This window comes from Salvelinus namaycush, chromosome 26, assembly GCF_016432855.1.
Source record: "Salvelinus namaycush isolate Seneca chromosome 26, SaNama_1.0, whole genome shotgun sequence".
NCBI lineage: Eukaryota > Metazoa > Chordata > Actinopteri > Salmoniformes > Salmonidae > Salvelinus > Salvelinus namaycush.
The window spans coordinates 17,741,346-17,765,832 of NC_052332.1; the positions used below are offsets into that span (position 1 = coordinate 17,741,346).

The 24,487-nt window shown below is 42.2% G+C and overlaps 1 protein-coding gene across 2 annotated transcripts in view; it reads right to left on the reverse strand.

Moving 5' to 3' along the window:
- The window catches only part of LOC120021218 (splicing factor, suppressor of white-apricot homolog), a 140,380-nt gene that overhangs the window by 38,711 nt on the left and 77,182 nt on the right, over positions 1–24,487 (reverse strand). For both annotated transcript variants that reach the window (XM_038964882.1, XM_038964881.1), the window contains exon 13: positions 8,017–8,210. In XM_038964882.1, the coding sequence (XP_038820810.1) occupies positions 8,017–8,210 (194 nt within the window). The remainder of the gene's footprint in view (positions 1–8,016; positions 8,211–24,487) is intronic.

Consider the following 24,487-nt stretch of genomic DNA (forward strand, 5'->3'; position numbering starts at 1 on the left):
TAAAGGCAATGCTACCAAATACTAATTGAGTGTATGTAAACTTCTGACACACTGGGAATGTGAGAAAGAAATGAAAGTTGAAATAAATGATTCTCTCTACTATTATTCTTAAAATAAAGAGGTGATCCTAACTGACGTAAAACAGGGAATTTTAACAAGGATTAAATGTCAGGAATTGTGAAAAACTGAGTTTAAATGTATTTGGCTAAGGTGTATGTAAACTTCTGACTTCAACTGTACATACTTAACTAGACGACACACTTAGCAGCAACCCGTCACAAAGGAGCGACTGGCACTAAGGACATCTCTGTGAAACAACAACGATTACCATTTGTTCCACTGGCGAGGAGAAAGGGTTGTTAGTGCCATTACAGTGTTCTCGAACGGCTACTATAAGAGATGTGGTGTTCGTCATTCACTGAGCTACTGATGCAAAGTCTATGACGTCGTTAAAGCAAAGGAAAACAATACTTGTACTTCTAGTGGAGTCACAGTACCGTAAGCTCAGATCGCTTTACCTCACATGCACAAAGCATCCAGTGGTTTCAAACTATTACAGAGACACCTGATTAAACACAACAGCAGTTCAACAAACTCCTGTAGCCTGAACACAACTTATCCTCATCAATACTACCTAGCCCTTCTGTCCTGTCCAGACTGAAGACGTCCTTCAACACCCCCATCACAGCTGTCCAGAGTGACAGAGAAGACACGGCATGACAGGACTCCTCCTGGCGCCACCTGGCTGAACAGGTGACTGTTAGCGTCCCCAAGCAAGGACGTCACCCATTTGGCACACATAAGAGAGCTGACAAACAGCATTTCCACTGTGGTAGGACACTCCCAACCTCAAACACTTTCTTTGAATCTTATTTACACTTTGAAGTGGCCTAGTGTCGCTTGTCACGGCGTTACCCTGCGGAGAATATGCCAAACGGGGCTTTTACATTATTCTTTTTTTACTGCTTTTCCCTAACCAGATAGTGCTTTTTTTGGGGGACATTCATTGCCATGAAAAAGCATTTGACCCCTTTCTGATTTTCTCAATATTTGCATATATTTGATACCAGATGTTATCAGATCTTCAACCAAAACCTAGTATTATATAAAGGGAACCTGAGTTTACAAACAACCCCAAAAAATATAGATATTAATTTATTTAATTAAGTTATGCAACACCCAATTCCCCTGTGTGAAAAAGTAATTGCCCCCTTACACTCAATAACTGGTTGTGCCACCTTTAGCTGCAATGACTGCAACCAAATGCTTCCTGTAGTTGTTGATCAGTCTCTTACATGGCTGTGGAGGAATTTTGGCCCACTCTTCCATGCAGAACTGCTTTAACTTAGCGACATTTGTGGGTTTTCAAGCATGAACTACTCATTTCAAGTCCTGGTCTTCGGCAGGCATAATGGGACCCATCTTGTCCAAAAAGTAGACTCAAGTTTGCCAAAAAGTACTTGGAAGCACCTGGATGATCACAAATACTCTTGGAAAAATGTTCTATAGACAGATGAGTCAAAGGTATAACTTTTTGAACAACATGGGTCCTTTTTATGCCTGAAGAGAACCAAACACTGCATTCCAGAGTAATAACTTTATACCAACGGTCAAGCATGGTGATGGTAGTGGGATGCTTTGCTGCCTCAGGACCTGGACGACTTGCCTTAATAGAAAGAACCATGAATTCAGCTCTGTATCAGAGAATTCTACAGGAGAATGTCAGGCCATCCGTCTGTAAGCTGAAGCTGATAAGCCTGGTATGGCAACGGCTCGGCCTCCGACGGCAAGGCACTACAGAGGGTAGTGCTTACGGCCCAGTACATCACTGGGGCCAAGCTTCCTGCCATCCAGGACCTCTATACCAGGCGGTGTCAGAGGAAGGCCCTAAAAATTGTCAAAGATTCCAGCCACCCTAGTCATAGACTGTTCTCTCTGCTACCGCACAGCAAGCGGTACCAGAACGCCAAGTCTAGGTCCAAAAGGCTTCTTAACAGCTTCTACCCCCAAGCCATAAGACTCCTGAACAGCTAATCAAATGCCTACCCAGACTATTTGCATTGACCCCACCCCCCCTCTTTTAGGCTGCTGCTACTCTCTGTTTATTATTTATGCCTAGTCAATTTAACTCTACCTACATGTACATATTACTTCAATTACCTCGACTAACCTGTGCCCCCGCACATTGACTCTGTACCGGTACCCCCTGTATATAGCCTCGCTACTGTTATTTTACTGCTGCTCTTTAATTATTTGTTATTTTTTACTTAACACTTGTCTTAAAACGGCATTGTTGGTTAGAAGAGTGGGCCAAAATTCCTCCGTTGTGAGAGACTGATCAACAACTACTGGAAGAGTTTTGGTGGAGTCATTGCAGCTAAAGGTGGCACAACCAGCTATTGAGTGTAAGGGGTGTCATCACTTGGCCTGTTGGGTGAGGATCATAGGCGCCAGATTTTCCTTCCCCCCACCCTCTCTCTCTCAGTTTTATGACCGGTCGTAAATACTGTGTAGAAACTCTGCCTTAGGGTTGGTTGGCAGGATTGAAAGGAAAGAAACCTCTGTTACAAGGAGATTCCTCCCGACAGTACGGTATATTTCTGTATTCCAACCAGTTGGAAGGGTCTTTTTGGGTACTTAAAGAACAATAATGGCGGATTCATTACCAATTTATGATATAACTAAGGACAGGAGAACAAGATAACTATCTCTGAATGTAGATATTCCCAGTTGTCAGGGTCACACACACATATGTTGTGGAAGTTATATGATTAAATATGACACTATTTGTGAGAAGATGTAATGTGATTTTAGCCTTCTAAATGAGAGAATTGTTTTTCATATGAAGTCTTAAGCAAGTCAGTGGCCACACCATCGTGAGCACAGACATTACGTTGGCGTCACGGAACACCCCTTTTCCCCAGAGTGCATAAAACCCACTTCTGACAAAAATGTACATTAGACCAAGCAGGCGGACGGGAAGTCACGAATGGTCAAGAAATCTACAAAACTAAAAACCAGAGAAAGTGCGTCCCCACTCTGAAATGGTTACCACTCTATAGGCCAACGAGACCGACAGCATTAGCTGAAAGGTACAGAATGGCTAGAAACGCTGAAACTTTTCAACAGAGAAGAAGAAGATCTCTACAAGACTTCACATTCACAGTCTACAGCTGTATATGTAAAATAGTCTAGTAAACTCGACCGAAGACGAGACAAAGAACAATTTCCTCCCACCACTCTATTCTAACGAACACTTCCTCTGAAAGATCCATTCTAACAGACACCCTAAAGCTACAACTACGAAATAATTTGATGTCTGGTGGACAAACCAGAGATTTTCTGTCGAATTACCCCCCAGACGGACCGTGACTTCAACAGCGAGACAACAAAGGCATACAATTGTAAATATACAGTATACATTGCAATTATTTTCAAGTGAGCGGCCATCCATGTGCAAAGTATTCGCATTTCACTGAGCATAGTTATCATCTGTGTGTACGATAGGGAAGTCCTTTGTCTTTTCTCCCGCTCTTTCTTACATGCCCTTCCCTTTTCATTTGGTGTAACAAGCCATCATATCGGTTTAGTCTACTAGGGACTTTCATTGCATTGTGTTAGTAACCAATAACTATACTGTTTGTGTGTTTATGTAATTCTGTGTGATTATTTAGTTAGTTAGTCAATAAATAATTAAGCCAATTTGTATATCGCCGATTCATCATTTATGCATTTGTGCAGATATCCAAGGATTTTGCGACATTCAGAATGAGACTGATAGAAGGTAAATTACAATTCATTAATGACTGATTGATGACTGAAATGTAAGAGATAAAGAGTTAATTCGGAAAACGGTAACTCGTTAAATACACTTTTTCCGTGGTGCCCCAAGATTGCTTAATTGTTACATGCGTAATTTAATCGTAATAATTAAACATAGTTAATCGATTTGATTAAACAATCATCATCACATTAATGTAAGCCAAGACACGACAGGGGGCAATTCCTTTTTCACACAGTGACATTGGGTGTTGCATAACTTTGTTTATGAAATAAATGTAAAAAGTATGTAATTGTTGTGTTATTTGTTCACTCAGGTTCCCTTTATCTAATATTAGGTTTTGGTTGAAGATCTGATACCATTCGGTATCAAAAACTGATTAAATCAGAAAGGGGGCAAATACTTTTTCATGGCACTGTAGCTCTATTGAGGAAGAGTTTTTTTCCACTTCTTCGCCCTTTTTTTGTGAGAATCCTTTGAGCTTCTCAGTCTCGCGGTCACTCTCACTGCACGCTTAGATGGACTCACAAACAAGCCATGAGTCACTGTAAACTCACTGTGAACAAGGTGCCCGCAGCGCACAGCGGAGTCTGTCTGAACAGCACAAGCACATCTCTCCCTCCACACCGTAAACCCACATATACACACAGAGAGATATCTGCAACATAAACACAGAAAGGGCAAGGGCGAGGAGAGAGGCAAGCGGAGCCCTGAGAATAAGTTGGAAAAACTTGGAAAGTTCAACGCTTTGGCAAAAACACAGGACAAAACAAAAATAATCTTTAACCTCCCGAATTGTACCACTGGAGTTACGACTCACAGATGTGTCAAAGTGTTCAGTCAGGGAGGTGCGCAGGTTAAAATCCCAGCAGGGGATTGGCTGCTTGAGAACACTCCTCCTGAGAAGAGTTTTAAAAGGTACATCTCCACTGTAAAAGCAGCCAGTAAAAGTATACAGGTACATAGGTATGAACACATCCCAGTCTGCATAAATTACAGCCTCTCTGCCAGTCAACCCTGATAGGCCGCTTTGATGGGAAAAATAAATTAGGGTTTTATTTGTCGCAGCGGAACAACGACAAGATGCCAACAGCACCGTCGGCTCCCGGTTTTGTTGCTGTGGCAATAACCTTGGAGACAGGAACCATAAATCAGTGGCGGTGGGTCCCTCGGACAAATGGGGGGGGGCATGAGATGTGGCGGTGGGTCTCTGGGCATCTTTCACTGCTGCCATTAGGGTGGGACAGGCCGCCCACCTCCATGTTGGGCCGAGAGGGGAGAGAGAGAGAGGAGACATCTCCTCTGACAGAGAGAGAGGACAAACTAAAGATGGAAATAAACAAGCATTTTTTATCACAGATATGTTTCTTAACACTGGAGCTGCTTTAGACAGAGAGAGGAAGGGGAAACCAGGCAACAATGGAGTGGAATGCCTAAAGGGAGAGCCAGGGATCTAAAGCTAGATTTATATTGAAAATGCAATATAGCTCGCGGATGCGGACAGAGATATCTACTTATGAAAACGAGGGCTCTAAAAGTACATATTTCCCCAAACGCTTGTGTAAATCTATTTTCTTAAGACTGGGAGGAAACCGACAGGCACAGGAGTTCACACAGACGACTGAAAAATAACTGAGAAACTTCTCTTCTGTTAGGTGGGTAGAATAGGCATCTTCCCCCGGAGAAATCGTCACTAGATAGGTCTACCTCCAGGCCTACACACAGGCGTTCAACAGCTGGGAAAATGACGTCTAATTCCCCAGATTTCAACCCACTGCCCTTGCTAATACGGACAGAGTGCAGGTATCCACCCGTTGAGACAAGGAGTTGGGTGTGTGATAGAGGTCGACCGATTATGATTTTTCAACGCCGATACCGATTAACGGAGGACCAAAAAAAGCCAATACCGATTAATCGGCCGATTTTTTAAATGTATTTGTAATAATGACAATACCAACAATACTGAATGAACACTTATTTTAACTTAATATAATACATCAATAAAATCTATTTAGCCTCAAATAAATAATGAAACATGTTCAATTTGGTTTAAATAATGCAAAAACAAAGTGTTGGAGAAGAAAGTAAAAGTGCAATATGTGCCATGTAAGAAAGCTAACATTTAAGTTCCTTGCTCAGAACATGAGAACATATGAAAGCTGGTGGTTCCTTTTAACATGAGTCTTCAATATTCCCAGGTAATAAGTTTTAGGTTGTAGTTATTATAGGACTATTTCTCTCTATACCATTTGTATTTCATTAACCTTTGACTATTGGATGTTCTTATAGGCACTTTAGTATTGCCAGTGTAACAGTATAGCTTCCATACAGGGATCTAAAGCTAGATTTATATTGAAAATGCAATATAGCTCGTGGATGCGGACAGAGAACCAGGAACACAACGAAAACAGCCACCCTCGAAGCAGCGTTACCCATGCAGAGCAAGGGGAATAACTACTCCAAGTCTCAGAGCGAGTGACGTTTGAAACGCTATTAGCGCGCACCCCGCTAACTAGCTAGCCATTTCACATCGGTTACACTAGCCTAATCTCGGGAGTTGATAGGCTTGAAGCACAGCGAAGAGCTTCTGGCAAACGCAGGAAAGTGCTGTTTGAATGAATGTTTACGAGCCTGCTGCTGCCTACCACCGCTCAGTCAGACTGCTTTATCAAATCATAGACTAAGTTATAACATAATAACACACAGAAATACGAGCCTTAGGTCATTAATATGGTCGATTTCGGAAACTATCATCTCGAAAACAAGACATTTATTCTTTCAGTGAAATACGGAACCGTTACGTATTTTATTCAACGCATGGCATCCATAAGTCTAAATATTCCTGTTACATTGCACAACCTTCAATATTATGTCATAATTACGTAAAATTCTGGCAAATTAGGCGGCACAAACTGTTGCATATACACTGACTCTGCGTGCAATAAACGCAAGAGAAGTGACACAATTTCACCTGGTTAATATTGCCTGCTAACCTGGATTTCTTTTAGCTAAACATGCAGGTTTAAAAATATATACTTCTGTGTATTGATTTTAAGAAAGGCATTGATGATTATGGTTAGGTACACATTGGAGCAACGATACGCACCGCATCGATTATATGCAACGCAGGACACGCTAGATAAACTAGTAATATCATCAACCATGTGTAGTTAACTAGTGATTATGATTGATTGATTGTTTTTTATAAGATAAGTTTAATGCTAGCTAGCAACTTACCTTGGCTTCTACTGCATTTGCGTAACAGGCAGGCTCCTCGTGGAGTGCAATGTAATCAGATGGTTAGAGCGTTGGACTAGTTAACTGTAAGGTTGCAAGATTGAATCCCCGAGCGGACATGGTAAAAATCTGTCATTCTGCCCCTGAACAAGGCAGTTAACCCACCGTTCCTAGGCCGTCATTGAAAGTAAGAATGTGTTCTTAACTGACTTGCCTAGTTAAATAAAGATTAAATAAAGGTGTACAGTTTTTTTTTTTTTACCGATTTCCGATTGTTATGAAAACTTGAAAATCGGCCCTAATTAAATCGCCCATTCCGATTAATCGGTCGACCTCGTGTGTGATACAAACACTGTGATTGCGACGACTCGTTTACATTTTCCATGTATTCGCCGTTACTCGGTGTACTCACAATCACACAGTCATATGCGCACACACACACACACCTATGGTTCTCACGGACACCGACTGGGTGTAGGTGTTTTCAAACACTGAGGAACAGCAGGATAAATCTGATAGCCACTCTGCCAGTGTCCATCATTAAAGCCCAGACTGCAGACAAGCAGCCGCAACAGCAGAGTAGTCCCAACACAGCACGGGCCCTCATCGATCCACAACAACTTACTCAGACGTAGCAGAGCACAAGTCTGGGCTGAATCTCTCAAACTTACCCCAGTGTGTGTGTGTGTGTGTGTGTGTGTGTGTGTGTGTGTGTGTGTGTGTGTGTGTGTGTGTGTGTGTGTCTGTGTTTTCAGTCTGTGTGTATATATTACTGATGACAGTATCTGTGCATGTTCATTTCCCTGCTTGGTTGCTCCGGACACAATCGATGTGGTGTCTTGGAAAGTGTGTGAGTGACATTACTGTCAGCTGTGTCAATTAGACTCTGCTCCTACCTTAGGTTGATTAAGAGACTCCATTAGGAACAGGACATCTATTCCTGGCTCATCGCTACTGGGATTTTCACTACCACAGTGTGTGCGTGTATGCCTCCATACCTCAGGCATGGCGGTGGTCTTGTCAGGACGTCTGGTCTCAGGCTCTCCAGTAAGGGGGTTACGTAGGGTCTGGAGGAACAGCGCTGCCTTTCTCTTCCTCTCCGCCTGCAGCTGCTTCTCCTTGGACTCCTTTGAGGCCTGGGCCAGCTTCTCCCTGGCGGCTGCAGCCAGACGGTCCTCTAGCTTCTGCTTGGCTAGATGGAGAGGGACAGAGGTCAGGTACAGCATACAGACAGAATGGTTTCTGCATGGCTACAGGAGGAAGGGAGGGAAGCGAGAGAGATAAAGAGAGAGCGCAGATGAACACCAGCATTTTTCAGCATGTTTTTTTACAAAAAGATTCCACCCCCTCTAAACTCCGGTGTCCAAACACCCAGTGCACTCTAGACCTTCTGTATGAGGACCAACACACAGGCACGACCTAAGAGCACAGCAGGAAAGGGTGGCCACAGCACTCAAGGGTGTGATTGAAAAAGCTTATTCTACTTTCCCCAACGGACAAGTGGTTATCTCCACCTTGCTACCACAAAAATACTTCCACCCTGCTACCATACAGAAGGTAAAAGCAAGTATTTCCCTTGACTGTGCCTCAAAACCAAATGTTTACCTTGCACACCACTTCACTTTGGACAGCTTTTACGAACAGGTCCACCAACTGCCCACAACCGCAGCCCCAACACCTCACACAGGAGCAACAGATCAATGGACACTCTCCCAGACCTGTGGGACAACCCCCCACACATAGATGACCCATGCCGAGAGGACAAACATCCAAGACCACAGCACCACCAGCCACATCCACACCCCCACCAATCAACACCCCAAGTCAACTATGCCCACACCCCATTTAGGCCCCCTCAGATCAGACCTACGCCCCTCCTGCCCACCCCATGCCCCCCATTCTGGCAAAAAGAGGTCCTCAACATGAAAGTCACACACACGCCCAGGCCGTGAGCAGGCAAACAGGCCCAACCTCCACTCTTACACTAGTCCAAGGTAATGGCATGTACCAGATGCTCAGCAGGCTCTGCTCACACTTACTGGTCTGAGGCCAAACCACACGGCTAACAACATTGGACACTTTATGGAACACGAAGCCTTCACTATCTCATCCTGGAATATCCAAGGCCTGAGGTCATCTGCCTTTGGCCTAAAGAGCAGGAACCTGGACTTCATCAAATAAAATAAAAAAAACAGACATTGTCATCCTACAAGAAACATGGTATAGAGGAGATGGACCCACTGGTGGCCCTCAAGGTTACAGAGAGCTGGTAGTCCCATCCACCAAACTACCAGGTGAGAAACAGGGAAGGGACATAGGGGGTATGCTAATTTGGTATAGAGCAGACCTAATACACTCTATTAAATTAATCAAAACAGGGACTTTTTACATTTGGCTAGAAATTAAAAAAGGAAATTCTCTCAACAGAGAAAAATGTCATCCTTTGTGCTCCATATATCCCTCCACCAGAATCCCCATACATTAATGAAGCTTCCCCATCCTAGAGGGGGAAATCCATTATTTCCAGCCTCAGGGACATGTACTAGTCTGTGGCGACCTAAATGCCAGAACTGGACAAGAACCTGACACCCTCAGCACACAGAGGGACAAACACCTACCTGGAGGTGACAGCATTCCCTCCCCCATATGCCCCCCTAGGCACAACTACGACAACCAACAAAGCCAAAGGAACTGAATACTACTAAGAAATGCTATAGATGGAAGGAATGTATGTGGAAACCTACCAAAAAACAATTAGGAAACAACAAATTCAATCCCTTTTAGAAAACTTCCTGGACAAAACTTTCCACTGTAATAGTGATGGTGTAAACTTGGCAGTAGGAAACCTAAACAGTATATTTGACCTCTGAGCTTCCCTATCAAATCAAAAACAACAATGACAAATGGTTTGATGAAGAATGCAAAAACCTAAGAAAGATATTGAGAAACATAGAGACCCAGAAAACTTGAGCCTAAGCCTTCACTATGGTGAATCACTAAAACAATACAGAAAGACACTATGGAAAAAGAAGGAACAGCACTTCCAAAATCATTGAAGAATGCATAGACTCTAACCACTGCGGGGGAAATTGGAAAACAGTAAAACAACAACACAAAGAGTTATCTATCCAAAATGGTGTATGGTGATGTATGGGTAAACCACTTCTCCAATCTTTTTGGCCCTATAACAAAGAACAAACAGCAAAAACATTTACATGATGAAATACAAATCTTAGAATCAACTATTAAAGACTACCAGAACCCACTGGATTCTCCAATTACATTGAATGAACTACAGGACAAAATACAAACCCTCCAACCCAAAAAGGCCTGTGGTGTTGATGGTAGCCTCAATGAAATTATAAAATATACAGACCACAAATTCCAATTGTCTACACTTAAATTCTTTAACATCATCCGTGGCTCTGGCATCTTCCCCATTATTTGGAACCAAGGACTGATCACCCCAATCCACAAAAGTGGAGACAAATTTGACCCCAATAACTACTGTGGGATATGCGTCAACAGCAACCTTGGGAAAATCCTCTGCCTTATCATTAACAGCAGACTCGTACATTTCCTCAGTGAAAACAATGTTCTGAGCAAATGTCAAATTGTCTTTTTACCAAATTACAGTATGACAGACAGCGTATTGACCCTGCACACCCTAATTGACAAACAAAACAAAGGCAAAGTCTTCTCATGCTTTGTTAATTTCAAAAATGCTTTTGACTCAATTTGGCACGAGGGTCTGCTAAAATATTTGAATCAGTTATAGAACCCATTGCCCGTTATGGTTGTGAGGTCTGGGGTCCGCTCACCAACCAAGATTTCACAAAATGGGACAAACACCAAATTTAGACTTTGCATGTGTAACGGATGTGAAATGGCTAGCTAGTTAGCGGGTACGCGCTACTAGCGTTTCAATCAGTTACGTCACTTGCTCTGAAACCTACAAGTAGTGTTGCCCCTTGCTCTGCAAGGGCCGCGGCCTTTGTGGAGCGATGGGTAACGATGCTTCGTGGGCGACCGTTGTTGATGTGTGCAGAGGGTCCCTGGTTCGCGCCCGTGTTGGGGCGAGGGGACGGTTTAAAGTTATACTGTTACACATGAAGAATTCTGCAAAAATATACTCTGTGTACAACGCAAAACACCAAATAATGCATGCAGAGCATAATTAGGCCGATACCCTCTAATTATCAAAATCCAGAAAGAGCCATTAAATTCTACAACCACCTAAAAGGAAGCGATTCCCAAACATTCCATTACAAAGCCATCATCTAAGATGAACCTGGAGAAGAGTCCCCTAAGCAAGCTGGTCCTGGGGCTCTGTTCACAAACACAAACAAACCCCACAGAGCCCCAGGACAGCAACACAATTAGACCGAACCAAATCATGAGAAAACAAAAAGATGATTACATATTGGAAAGAATTCACAAAAACTGAGCATACTAGAATGCTATTTGGCCCTAAACAGATAGTCAAAGCTTTCCTTAAGTGTGTACTATGTACAGACTCCGTGAGCATAGCCTTGCTATTGAGAAAGGCCGCCGTAGGCTGACCTGGCTCTCAAGAGAAGACAGGCTATGTGCACACTCCCCACAAAATGAGGTGGAAACTGAGCTGCACTTCCTAACCTCCTGACAAATGTATGACCATATTAGAGACACATAATTCCCTCAGATTACAGATACACAAAGAATTCGATGAGAGAGAAGAGGTCAAAGATGTGTTGAGCGTGAGTGATTCCCCTCTGTGTCGAGGTGTGAGAGAAAAGCTACTGTACTCCGAGGCACAGCTGGGGCTTGGCTGTGGAGGAGATCGGAAAAGAGCAGAGGAGGAGAGAAAGAATACGGGGGAGGGAGAGAAGAGAGCGGGGGAGAGCGAGTGGCAGTGTAGGATCAAATGGAGCAGTGGAGGGCAGACAAGGAAGCAGGCGGAGAGAGGTGTCTAAGACAGTGTTTAAGGTACATTTTGTAGACATTAACACTGTATTGAAGATGGGGGGAATAGGAATATATGGGGTATGACATGGTATGAGTGTATTGAAGCTTATGGACACATTTCAGTTTACCATTCCCAAACACAACACCTCATAGGTAAAGTTTGTGGATTGGCTATGGTGGAGTGTGGATGTAGTTTGAATTCGAGGTGTTCACGGATCCCCCTGTACCCGAATACCCAAGAGGGTCCGGATCCAGAATTCCAAATAATTTCAGATCTGATATGATTGTCATGGGTACGTGTAATTTTAAATGACTAGTCCGGAAGGACCCATATAGATCTGAACGTGACTGCTGCAGTAGAGAGAGAGAAATTGTATCATTTATCCTGCTGCTCTTTGCTGTAAATTTTCCATGGGAAGTTAAGCCTGGGAATTTGGGGAATTTTGCTTAAATTCATAAAAAAAGTTAGCTTATAACAGCGGACATTTTTTGAGGACTACACTTAAGGCAATTCCTAGGTCTTGTGGCATATTTTAGTTAAACTATCCACAATTTAATGGAATTGCAACCCTCTGCATGCACAGTGTATTCTTTCATCACATGTACAGCTGATTCTCAAGATCTTGCACACTAATGAGATGCTATTGAGCCCACACTACTACACTGTCTAAGCCAAGGACTACATGCTTTCTGGTAAGTTTTGATTACAATACTGGGTGGGGTGAATATATTATATATGACATAGATTATTTTTTGTTAACGAGTAAATAGTAGCCTACAACACCGTGTGTTTAAATCATTTAGAACTTGTTAACAATTTCTGGTAGTTTTTGATACCATGTGGGTTTTAGCTTGCTTGAGCATGCTAACTGAGGAGTGTTAATTCACCGGTTAAAATACGTTTCATTTTAAAACATCTTAACATCTTACAAAGGACTTGTTTAATCTAACTACTTAACTATTTATCTGTATATGGAATTGTATTTGTTTCTCCTTTTTCTCTAATCTTTACAGGAAAATGCTACGGGCACTATCTGATGTGTGGAGACATTTCACTGCAGCTAATGTAAAAGGAAAAGCTGTGTATATTTGCAAATACTGTGCCAAGTCATATGTGAAGAATGTAACAAAGATGCAGAATCATCTGGCCAAGTGCATAAAGTTCCCTCAGCGCTCACAACAAGTAACCTCTGGCACAAGTCCCTCTACTTCTATTTGAGGTGAAAATGTTGAATCAGACACCTTATTGATAGCAACAGCTCATGGTCCTCCTGGAATCAGACGTTTTTTTGACTCAATGGAGGAACGTAGTCAGAGAAATGCTGATGAATGTCTTGCTCGAGATGTGTATGCAACTGGTTCACCTCTGATGCTCACAGGCAATGTGTATTGGAAGAGATTTCTGAATGTTCTCCACCCAGCAACCACCCCACCTAACCAGACATTATTTATCTACTCATTTGCTGGATGCAGAGTTCAACAGAGTTCAAGTGAAGGTCAAGCAAATCATAGAGAAAGCAGACTGCATTGAAATCCTCTCTGATGGGAGGTTGAATGTTCGTGGGCAAGGAATAATTAACTACTTCATCTCCACCCCTCAACCATTATTCTACAAGAGCACAGACACAAGGGACAACAGACACACCCGTCTCTACATTGCAGATGAGCTGAAGGCAGTCATCAATGACCTTGGACCACAGAAGGTATTTGCACTGGTGACAGACAATGCTGCGAACATGAAGGCTGCTTGGTCCAACAACCTCCTTCCCTCAGTAAGTCCTACCCTCACTTATCAAATGCAAATTAATTACTTAAAAATCATACAATGTGATTTTCTGGATTTTTGTTTTAGATTCCGTCTCTCACAGTTGAAGTGTACCTATGATACAAATTACAGACCTCTACATGCTTTGTAAGTAGGAAAACCTGCAAAATCGGCAGTGTCTCAAATACTTGTTCTCCCCACTGTATATGCTTAATGGTAATGATTAAAATATTCCACCCTGAAATCATATAATTGTATGAAATTTATTATAATCATAAAACTATAATCTGATGGTGTGTAGTTTTAGTCAGAATTAGAACAAGGACCGTTTGTTCCTTTTTAGCATGTAAGCAGGGTGCAAGTGTGAAACAAATGATAAGAGGAGCTATCGACAGACAAGTTGTACTACTGTGTTCCTTACAGGACATTCTGTCTCCACCCGTGGAGGGGAGAAACTGTTAGGCTTGTAGAAAATTATGAAACATGTTGCAGATTAAAGAAACAATGTATCTGTGTAGTGGAAAAACACCGACTGTCTGAGCAAGGCGTAGCTTAAGATTTGAACTTGTTTGTGTTATAAAGACTGTGTTTGCATTTTTTACTTTAGAACGTTCTCGTGAATAAACTGTACTAACCTTTTGCATAAGCTGAGTCTTTGCCTAATTATTATTAAACCCATGGTCTTACAAACCTCGGGGATTGGGCAAAGCTATTGATTGTTAGTTAGTATCATTGTGATTGAAAATTCTCCTGACACTCATGCATTGAATTTGCTCCTCAAGGACATCATGGCACTGAAAACAATGGATACACTCTACAAGAGAGCCAAGGAAATGGTTAGGTATGTGAAGGGTCATCAAGTTATAGCAGCAATCTACCTCACCAAGCAAAGTGAGAAGAATAAGAGCACCACATTGAAGCTGCCCAGCAACACCTGTTGGGGTGGTGTTGTCATCATGTTTGACAGTCTCTTGGAGGGGAAGGAGTCTCTCCAAGAAATGGCAATATCACAGTCTGCCGATATGGACAGCCCCATCAAGAGGATCCTCCTGGATGATGTATTTTGGGAGAGAGTGGTAAGCAGCCTGAAACTCCTGAAACCTATAGCAGTAGCCATTGCACTGATTGAGGGAGACAATGCCATCCTGTCTGATGTTCAGACTCTGCTTACAGATGCAAGAGAAGAAATCCATACTCCCCTGCCCACTTCACTGTTGCTCCAAGCAGAGGAAACTGCAGTTCTGAAATACATCAAAAAGCATGAAGACTTCTGCCTGAAACCCATACACGCCACAGCATATATTGGACTCCAAGTATGCTGGCAAGAGCATCCTGTCTGGTGCAGAGATCAACAAGGCCTATGGTGTCATCACTACCATGTCTCGCCACCTTGGCCTGGATGAGGGCAAGGTTCTTGGCAGTCTGGCGAAGTACACTACCAAGCAAAGGCTTTGGGATGGAGATGCAATATCTCATAAGCCACCTGGTAGAAGGGAACTTTGTGGATCTGAGGCTCTTTCCCCTGTTGCCTCCATCATCCTCCAAATCCCACCAACATCAGCCGCCTCAGAGCGCAACTGGTCATTGTTTGGGAACACACACCACAGCACACAAAGGTTGACAAATACAAGGGTTGAAAAATTGGTACCATCCGGGCAAATTTGAGGCTTTTTGAGCCAGACAACGAGCCATCCTCAACAAGGTTGGAAAGTGACAGTGAAGATGAGGCCTCAGTCGGATGTTCAAGAGATGGACATTGAGGAGGTCCAGGGAGAAGACATGGAAGCCTGAGAGGAAGACAGTCTAGAAACTAAAGCTTTGGTTATCATTTTACAGATGTATGTTGAAACAGTTTTTGGGAGATGCGAAGGATCATTGGGGATCATTCAATATTCCCTTTCTTTTGTTGTTCAGTGAAATCATCCCATGTGAAGAGTAAACACATTTAATTAAAGTTCAATTCGTAACTAAATAGTTTTTTAAAATGTCTATTGGTCGGATTTAATAATTTGCAATTATGTCTACTGATGATAAGGTAACATTTTTATGTTTCTGTCTCCATATGATATGTTAAATATATCCAATGCAAAAAACATCTACATTTAAATGGTATTAATATTAATTAGCATATATTTCCATTAATTCCCATATATTCCTGTTAATTCCCATATATTCCCGTTAATTCCCACGGAAAGTTTCCACCACTTAATACTACCGAAAATGTGCAACCCTGTTGTTGACTAATCATAATTCATCAGTGGCAATAGGCTACAGTCATAGAGCCTCCATCTGGGACAAAAGTTAGCAGATATCTAATCAATGGAAGACGGAATTAAAAGTTAAAGGAGGAGGACCAACAGGTAGGTTGCTACTTTACATTCTGAACGGAGTTGTTGTTTGCAACAGATTAGGACGAGAAAGCGCATGCAGCCTCAATTAGCCTAGTTAAGACAGATACTAGGTAATCATATTGGATGATAAATGACCTAGTTATGGCAGCTATTAGTCTACTATAGCGTGAGTCGGCTTGGTTGCAGTCTCTCATCTCTCCTCCCTGTTCCTGTGTCACTCGCTCACACTCACAGTAGCCTACACACACAGCACGGCCCCTGCTAGAGCGTCACCTCTCTCTACCTCCTCTCCCTCGCACTTTCTTAGCTCCGGTTAATAAAGTAGCTTAAAAATTGACTTTTCTGCTGCTTCCCTCACTCAGATCGGACCTGGTCTGGATTCGACCAGGTCTATACAGAACGGGTCTAGATGTCCTCGGTTCCGTTTGGAACGGGTCTCTATTTATGCATATTGGGTCTGGATGGGAAAGCCCCAGGTCCATTTCGGAACGGGTCCCAAAAGGCCTCCAGTGTGAATTCCACTTATACAGTGAAATTAGCTAACTGGGTCTCCTGCCATCATCTGCAATTACCGTTATGCCTGCCTACATTCCTCTCTGTAGGCACAGCCCAACGTAACTGTTAATGACAGAGAGAACACAAGGATGTGACAGAGGTCAGAGAAAACGAGAGAATAGAGAGAGAAAGATGATGAGAGACAGGAACAAATCATGGGGGAGAAGAGGACGACAGTGATCCCGAGGACTATATTAACGTGGACTCCGGGCATGTAACGTGGACTCCGGGCATGTAACGTGGACTCCGGGCATGTAACGTGGACTGTGGCCATTGAACGTGGTGCGGGGATAAATTGCCCAGCCCCGAATACAATAGCTCAATTTACTGTGTGTGCGGGCAGCGATAACCATCTGCAATCTTCCCTAGTTTGTTCATCGGAAGCGCACACGGAGAGCTCAAAAACAAGTCATTATATTACGCAACCGTAGGGGGTGAATACATAGTTCTTTCTATACTATAAATAGGCTGGCTACCAAGGCAAATTATATGGGGCTTAGTGTGAACACACCAGGGACAGAACAGAACTACCACCCTAAGGAAGACCCACTTCCTTAATGGAGTGAGAGGCAGAAAGAGATATACAGAGACAGAGTAAGCATGAGAAGAGAAAGAGATGGAGAAAGAGATATACAGAGACAGAGTAAGCATGAGAAGAGAGAGAGAGAGGGAGAAAGAGATATACAGAGACAGAGTAAGCATGAGAAGAGAGAGAGAGAGGGAGAAAGAGATATACAGAGACAGAGTAAGCATGAGAAGAGAGAGAGATGGAGAAAGAGATATACAGAGACAGAGTAAGCATGAGAAGAGAGAGGTAGAAAGAGATATACAGAGACAGAGTAAGCATGAGAAGAGAGAGAGAGGGAGAAAGAGATATACAGAGATAGAGTAAGCATGAGAAGAGAGAGAGAGAGGGCGAAAGAGATATACAGAGACAGAGTAAACATGAGAAGAGAGAGAGAGGGAGAAAGAGATATACAGAGAGAGTAAGCATGAGAAGATAGAAAGGGAGAAAGAGTGACTTAGAAAGAACAAGTGAAAAGGAGTGAGTGAAAGGTGAAGAAGGACAGTGACTTGGAGAGAAAATAAAACAAAATAAATGAGAGAGAAAGACAGACCTGCAGGCAGGCCTAAATTAAAGTTTATTTGTCACGTGCGCCGAATAGGCGGTGTAGACCTTACAGTGAAATGCTTACTTACAGGCTCTAACCAACAGTGCAAAAAGGTATTAGGTGAACAATAGGTAAGTAAAGAAATAAAACAACAGTAAATAGACAGGCTATATACAGTAGCGAGGCTATAAAAGTAGCGAGGCTACATACAGACACCGGTTAGTCAGGCTGATTGAGGTAGTATGTACATGTAGATATGATTAAAGTGACTATGCATATACGATGAACAGAGAGTAGCAGCAGCGTAAAAGAGGGGTTGGGGGGGGGGGGGGGGGGGGGGGGCACACAATGCAAATAGTCCGGGTAGCCATTTGATTACCTGTTCAGGAGTCTTATGGCTTGGGGGTAAAAACTGTTGAGAAGCCTTTTTGTCCTAGACTTGGCACTCCGGTACCGCTTGCCATGCGGTAGTAGAGAGAACAGTCTATGACTGGGGTGGCTGGTGACAATTTGTAGGGCCTTCCCCTGACACCGCCTGGTGTAGAGGTCCTGGATGGTAGGCAGCTTAGCCCCAGTGATGTACTGGGCCGTACACACTACCCGCTGTAGTACCTTGTGGTCAGAGGCCGAACAATTGCCGTACCAGGCAGTGATGCAACCGGTCAGGATGCTCTCGATGTTGCAGCTGTAGAACCTTTTGAGGATCTCAGGACCCATGACAAATCTTTTTAGTTTCCTGAGGGGGAATAGGCTTTGTTGTGCCCTCTTCACGACTGTCTTGGTGTGTTTGGACTATTCTAGTTTGTTGTTGATGTGGACACCAAGGAACTTGAAGCTCTCAACCTGCTCCACTACAGCCCCGTCGATGAGAATGGGGGCGTGCTCGGTCCTCCTTTTCCTGTAGTCTCCAATCAGCTCCTTAGTCTTGGTTACGTTGAGGGATAGGTTGTTATTCTGGCACCACCCGGCCAAGTCTCTGACCTCCTCCCTATAGTCTGTCTCTTTGTTGTCGGTGATCAGGCCTACCACGGTTGTGTCGTCTGCAAACTTAATGATGGTGTTGGAGTCGTGCCTGGCCATGCAGTCGTGGGTGAACAGGGAGTACAGGAGGGGACTGAGCACGCACCCCTGTGGAGCTCCAGTGTTGAGGATCAGCATGGCAGATGTGTTGCTACCTACCCTCACCACCTGGGGGTGGCCCGTCAGGAAGTCCAGGATCCAGTTGCAGAGGGAGGTGTTTAGTCCCAGGATCCTTAGCTTAGTGACAATCTTTGAAGGTACTATGGTGTTGAACAATGAATAGCATTCTCACATAAGTGTTCCTTTTGTCCAGGTGGGAAAGGGCAGTGTGGAGTGCAATAGAGATGGCATCATCTGTGGATCTGTTTGGGCCTGTTCAGATTGTTTGAGAGAGGCCCCCCAATAAGTAGGGTTCTTGGCCACTCAAGTGCTTTAGCAATCAAATCATTTGCGCTGCTTCAAAACTAAGACATTTTGGGCCCGCCATCAGTAAAACAAATCCTGCTATTGTTCATCTTTACAACAGCACTAAGGGAGGGGGAAGATAGAAGATGACAGAACAAATTGTTCTTTTTTGTTGTAAATGTATAAGCAGATTGTCACAGCAATTGAAAGTCAAAAGCTGTTTTAGAGACAAAAGGACTTAAGACAGCACAGGCTCCCGCACACACACTCACACGAACAACCACGTGCGCACACACCCACGCACACAGAGACACACACACTTTACTAATGAGAGCTGCCACTGGTCTCACTCAACAACAGCACAGCTATGGGCCTTAAGGCAGTAAAGAACTATTGACGTGGTCCCTCATTGGTCATGATAGAGAGAGTGCAGACACACATTATGCTTTCCACAAAATGGACCTAGTGGTCTGGAAGATCGAACACACTCAAATATAGGGCATGGCAGACAACAGACAAGCATTATTTCACAACAGCATTAAAGCTAGAATCCTTAATTGGTGAAACTACTACGTTCATTTCGGATAATACAACAAAGTTACAGTAATTACAGCAAACCATTCTATTGCTCTATTCTAATTATAATCTCCAAATGGTAGGTACCCTATATCAGTCCACCGAATCCAAGTAGTCTTGTCAGTCTACTCTGGCCTAGGGCTGTGGCGGTCAATACATTTTGTGAGCCGGTGATTGTCAAGCAAATAACTGCTGGTCTCCTGGTAATTGACCGTTAATTAATATAAACACATTTAGCATCTCATGGCTTCCACACAAGCCACTGATGGAGACCTTTGAAACACCTACATTTTAAAAATTAATATAGCCTACACCTTCACAATAAATCCATGATTTATTTCAGACAGGTCTAAAGAAACATGATATGAAGAAAATGTTGTCTAGTTCAGAAGAACAGAATAGCATATTCTGAGTTGTCCTTATGTTAGGCCCTAATCTGGCTATGCCAAATGGCTGTGGGCTACACTAGTTCATTTAGCAGACAAGATTTGCTTAGGATTCTGTGGCATTATTTTATAGTATGAAGAATACAATTTAACAAACTGAACAATATAGAAAGGATATTTTCTCCAAACGATGAGGGAGTGCGCACATGCGGCTATTCTGTGTTAAGCGGTTAACCTCTAACGCCTCACAAACCCGGATCCGGGATCCCCCCCATCAAAAAAGCTGACTAGCATAGCCTAGCCTAAAGCCACAGGGATATCATATAATAAAATGTTCATGAAATCACAAGTCCAAGACACCAAATGAAAGATACACATCTTGTGAATCCAGCCATCATTTCTGATTTTTAAAATGTTTTACAGGGAAGACACAATATGTAAATCTATTAGCTAACCACGTTAGCAAAAGACACCACTTTTTTACTCCACCATTTTTTTACTCCATCAGTAGCTATCACAAATTCGACCAAATAAAGATATAAATAGCCACTAACCAAGAAACAACTTCATCAGATGACAGTCTGATAACATATTTATTGTATAGCATATGTTTTGTTAGAAAAATGTGCATATTTCAGGTATAAATCATAGTTTACCATTGCAGCCACCATCACAACTCTCACCAAAGCGACTAGAATAACTACAGAGAACATCGTGAATTAGCTAATTACTCATCATAAAACATTTCTTAAAAATACACAGCGTACAGCAGATGAAAGACACAGATCTTGTGAATCCAGCCAATATTTCAGATTTTCTAAGTGTTTTACAGCGAAAACACAATATAGCGTTATATTAGCTTACCACAATAGCAAACAACAGCATTGATTCAAGGCAAAAATAGCGATAACGTATAAACCACCAAAATATATTAATTCTTTCACTAACCTTCTCAGAATTCTTCAGATGACAGTCCTATAACATCATATTACACAATGCATATAGAGTTTGTTCGAAAATGTGCATATTTAGCGCCACAAATCGTGGTTATACAATGAGAAAAGTAGCAAAGCTGCCCAGAAAATGTCAGGAGAAATCTTTGAAGAGGCACCTATTCTAATCAGTAACTATTCCAAAACTTGACTAAAAAATACAGGTTGGACAGCAATTGAAAGACAAATTAGTTCTTAATGCAATCGCTGGGTTACATTTTTTAAATTAACGTTACTTCAAAATACAGCGTGCGATAAAGCGAGGCTGCACTGCAATTAATGGCGGCTTATGCATTTGACATTTTTCAACAGAACAACGAATTATCAGCATAAATAGTTCTTACTTTTTGATGAACTCTCATCAGAATCTTGGGAAAGGTGTCCTTTGTCCAAAAGAATCGTTGCTAGGTTGTATAACGTCCTCTTCAACGCTGCAATTAGCAGTAAACAATAGCATGCGAGAGATACCCAACCCCCTAGCACGCCAGGAAATGAAATACCCGAAAATCGCAATATACTGACATAAACTGATATAATTCGGTTTAAAATAACAAGATTATGATGTCTTTAAAGCCTATATCGAATAAAAACACAGCCGGAAATTTCTAAGATCTATAACCGATGGTTCTAGTACAATATGCCAAGGTCCTCAGTGCGTCAGAGCGAAGAGGGAAAAGACCAGACACGTCTTTGCCAAGTGATTTATAACCTTTGAGATCTACGTAGAGACTCCATTTCAAGTCTCCCTATTCGCTAACATCCAGGGGAAGGCGTATGCAGTGCATCTCAACCAATAGAAGACAGGCAGATTTATACACAGGTCTCAGAGCAGCTTGGAAAATTTGGCATTCTCACATACACATAGGAAAATTGCTCTAAGTCCAGTTCTGTTTCACTCACAGATATAATTCAAACGGTTTTAGAAACTAGAGAGTGTTTTCTATCCAATAGTAATAATAATATGCATATTGTACGAGCAAGAATTGAGTACGAGGCAGTTTAATTTGGGAACGTCATTATTACAAAGTGCCAACAGCACCCCCTAATGACAAGTTAAAGAAATAGGTACTTCCTATATGCTTAATTTAGAGTTATTCATGTAACTTTAGTTGTGATACAAACATATGTTTAGATTTGTAATACCTTGTATGGCTTCATAATGCGACTAATGATGATTTGAATAAAGTTGCATGAAAGGCGTTGGATATAATAATTATTATTCCCTTTTCCCTGAGTGCTGCATGCTCCATAGCACCTCTCACTCGCATGGCTCTCCGTCACGTGATCGGGTCTTACTCACAGGCTACAAGTGAAGACAGACACATCGGGGACGCAACTGCGTACGTCCTTATCCAATTCCAAGGTGCAAATTGAAGATATTGGAAGAACTGTCCACATTTACTTTTCGTCAGCCAACAAGAGGAGTAGGCCTAACAAACAGCTAAAGCTCTAGCCTATGTAAATCTACTATCCCCATAGTACAAAAGTTTAGCTATTATATTCTGTGCAAGAAATACATTTTCCAAACAGTCTGGGACAGTTGTGGGATGCGATAGAGCCCAAAATAATATCACTACTAGCATCAAAATAACTTTTTTACGCAATGAGGCTGAAGCAACAGATCAGAACATTTAGCTTAAAATGTTGATAAACTATCAGGATATTTCTTCACATTATAAGCGCAGCAATGCGCACATTAGTAGGCTATAAGCGCAAATGCTCAATTAACGGAAAACACAATTATCAAAAGTGACCACAAATGCGATTATGCATGTAATGCTTTTAATATAAAGGTGCAGTTTATTGGTGAAAATGATCTTCCCCAAACTTGAAACTCACATGCTGCTTATGTATGCCGGTTAGGTTCTACACCCCTTGTAAAGAGGATTAATGTGCTTAATTTTAAGAAGTTATTTGGCCACTTTAGTTGTGATACAAACCTTATCAAAACATATAGGCCTATGGGCTAGGCTAAATGAGGTGTGACTATGATTAGAAAAAGTCGGAGAAAAAGGGCATTGTTTCTTGCCTTACTTTGGGCATCATGATAATATATAATTCACATGTGAAAGGCTAATATTGTCACTGGCAATTTTTCGCATGGAATAGCCTTCATTTCTCAGAACAAGAATAGACTGACGAGTTTCAGAAGAAAGTTCTTTGTTTCTAGCCATTTTGTAATCGAACCCACAAATGCTGATGCTCCAGATACTCAACTAGTCTATAGAAGGCCAGTTTTATTGCTTCTTTAAATCAGAACAACAGTTGTCAGCTGTGCTAGCATAATTGCAAAAGGGTTTTCTAATGATCAATTAGCCTTTTAAAATGATAATCTTGGATTAGCTAACACAACGTGCCTTTGGAACACAGGAGTGATGGTTGCTGATAATGGGCCTCTGTACACCTTGTAGATATTCCATTAAAGAAATCAGCCATTTCCAGCTACAATAGTCATTTACAACATTAACAATGTCTACAATGTATTTCTGATCAATTTGATGTTATTTTTAAATGGATTTTTTAAAACTTGTCTTTCAAAAACAAGGACATTTCTAAGTGACCAAAAACATTTGAACAGTAGTGTGTGTGTATGCTATGGTGTTATTTGAAATAAAATTGTGTTCTAATGTTACCGTAGACCTTTATAAACACAACAAAATTATTATTTTTGTGATAGCATACATGAAATGTATTAATTACACGGTTCTAATTTTGCTGTCAGAATGACTGCTCATTAGCTTGAAGGGGGGTCCCTCATGGCCCAGCTGTTCTAGTGTTAAGGTTCATTTGGACAGAAAAACAGACTGACAAAGACATGAACGCACACACGCGTCTGTTGTCTGCTGAATCCCAGCACTGGTAATCACAGGCAGCCTGTGTGATCCTTTACAGACCATCAATACAGATTAGGTTTCTCTGCCTGTTATCAATACCCCTACGGAGTTAGGCCATTTGAGTGACAGCCTCCTTGACACACATCAATTCATTTCACTTGCCAGGCCCGTTCTTTAGCCTGAGATAATTACACAGATGTTCCACTTTCCCTCCGCTGGGGCCGTGTGTGTGTGTGCGCATTGTCAACCTGAACCAGCCCCTGAAACTAGGCCTAAATACCAGAACATTTGGTGGCTGTATATGTGTGTGTGTGTTTGTGTGTGAGAGAGAGAGAGACCAGGCTTAATGCACACTAAACATTATGAATGGGTCCCGTGAGTCAGACCTGCCTTTACATTTGCATCAACACACTCCTGAGATTGTGTGCACATACAGTACCAGTCAAAAGTTGGTACTCATTCAAGGGTTTTTCTTTATTTTTTCTATATTGTAGGATAATAGTGAAGACATCAAAACCATGAAATA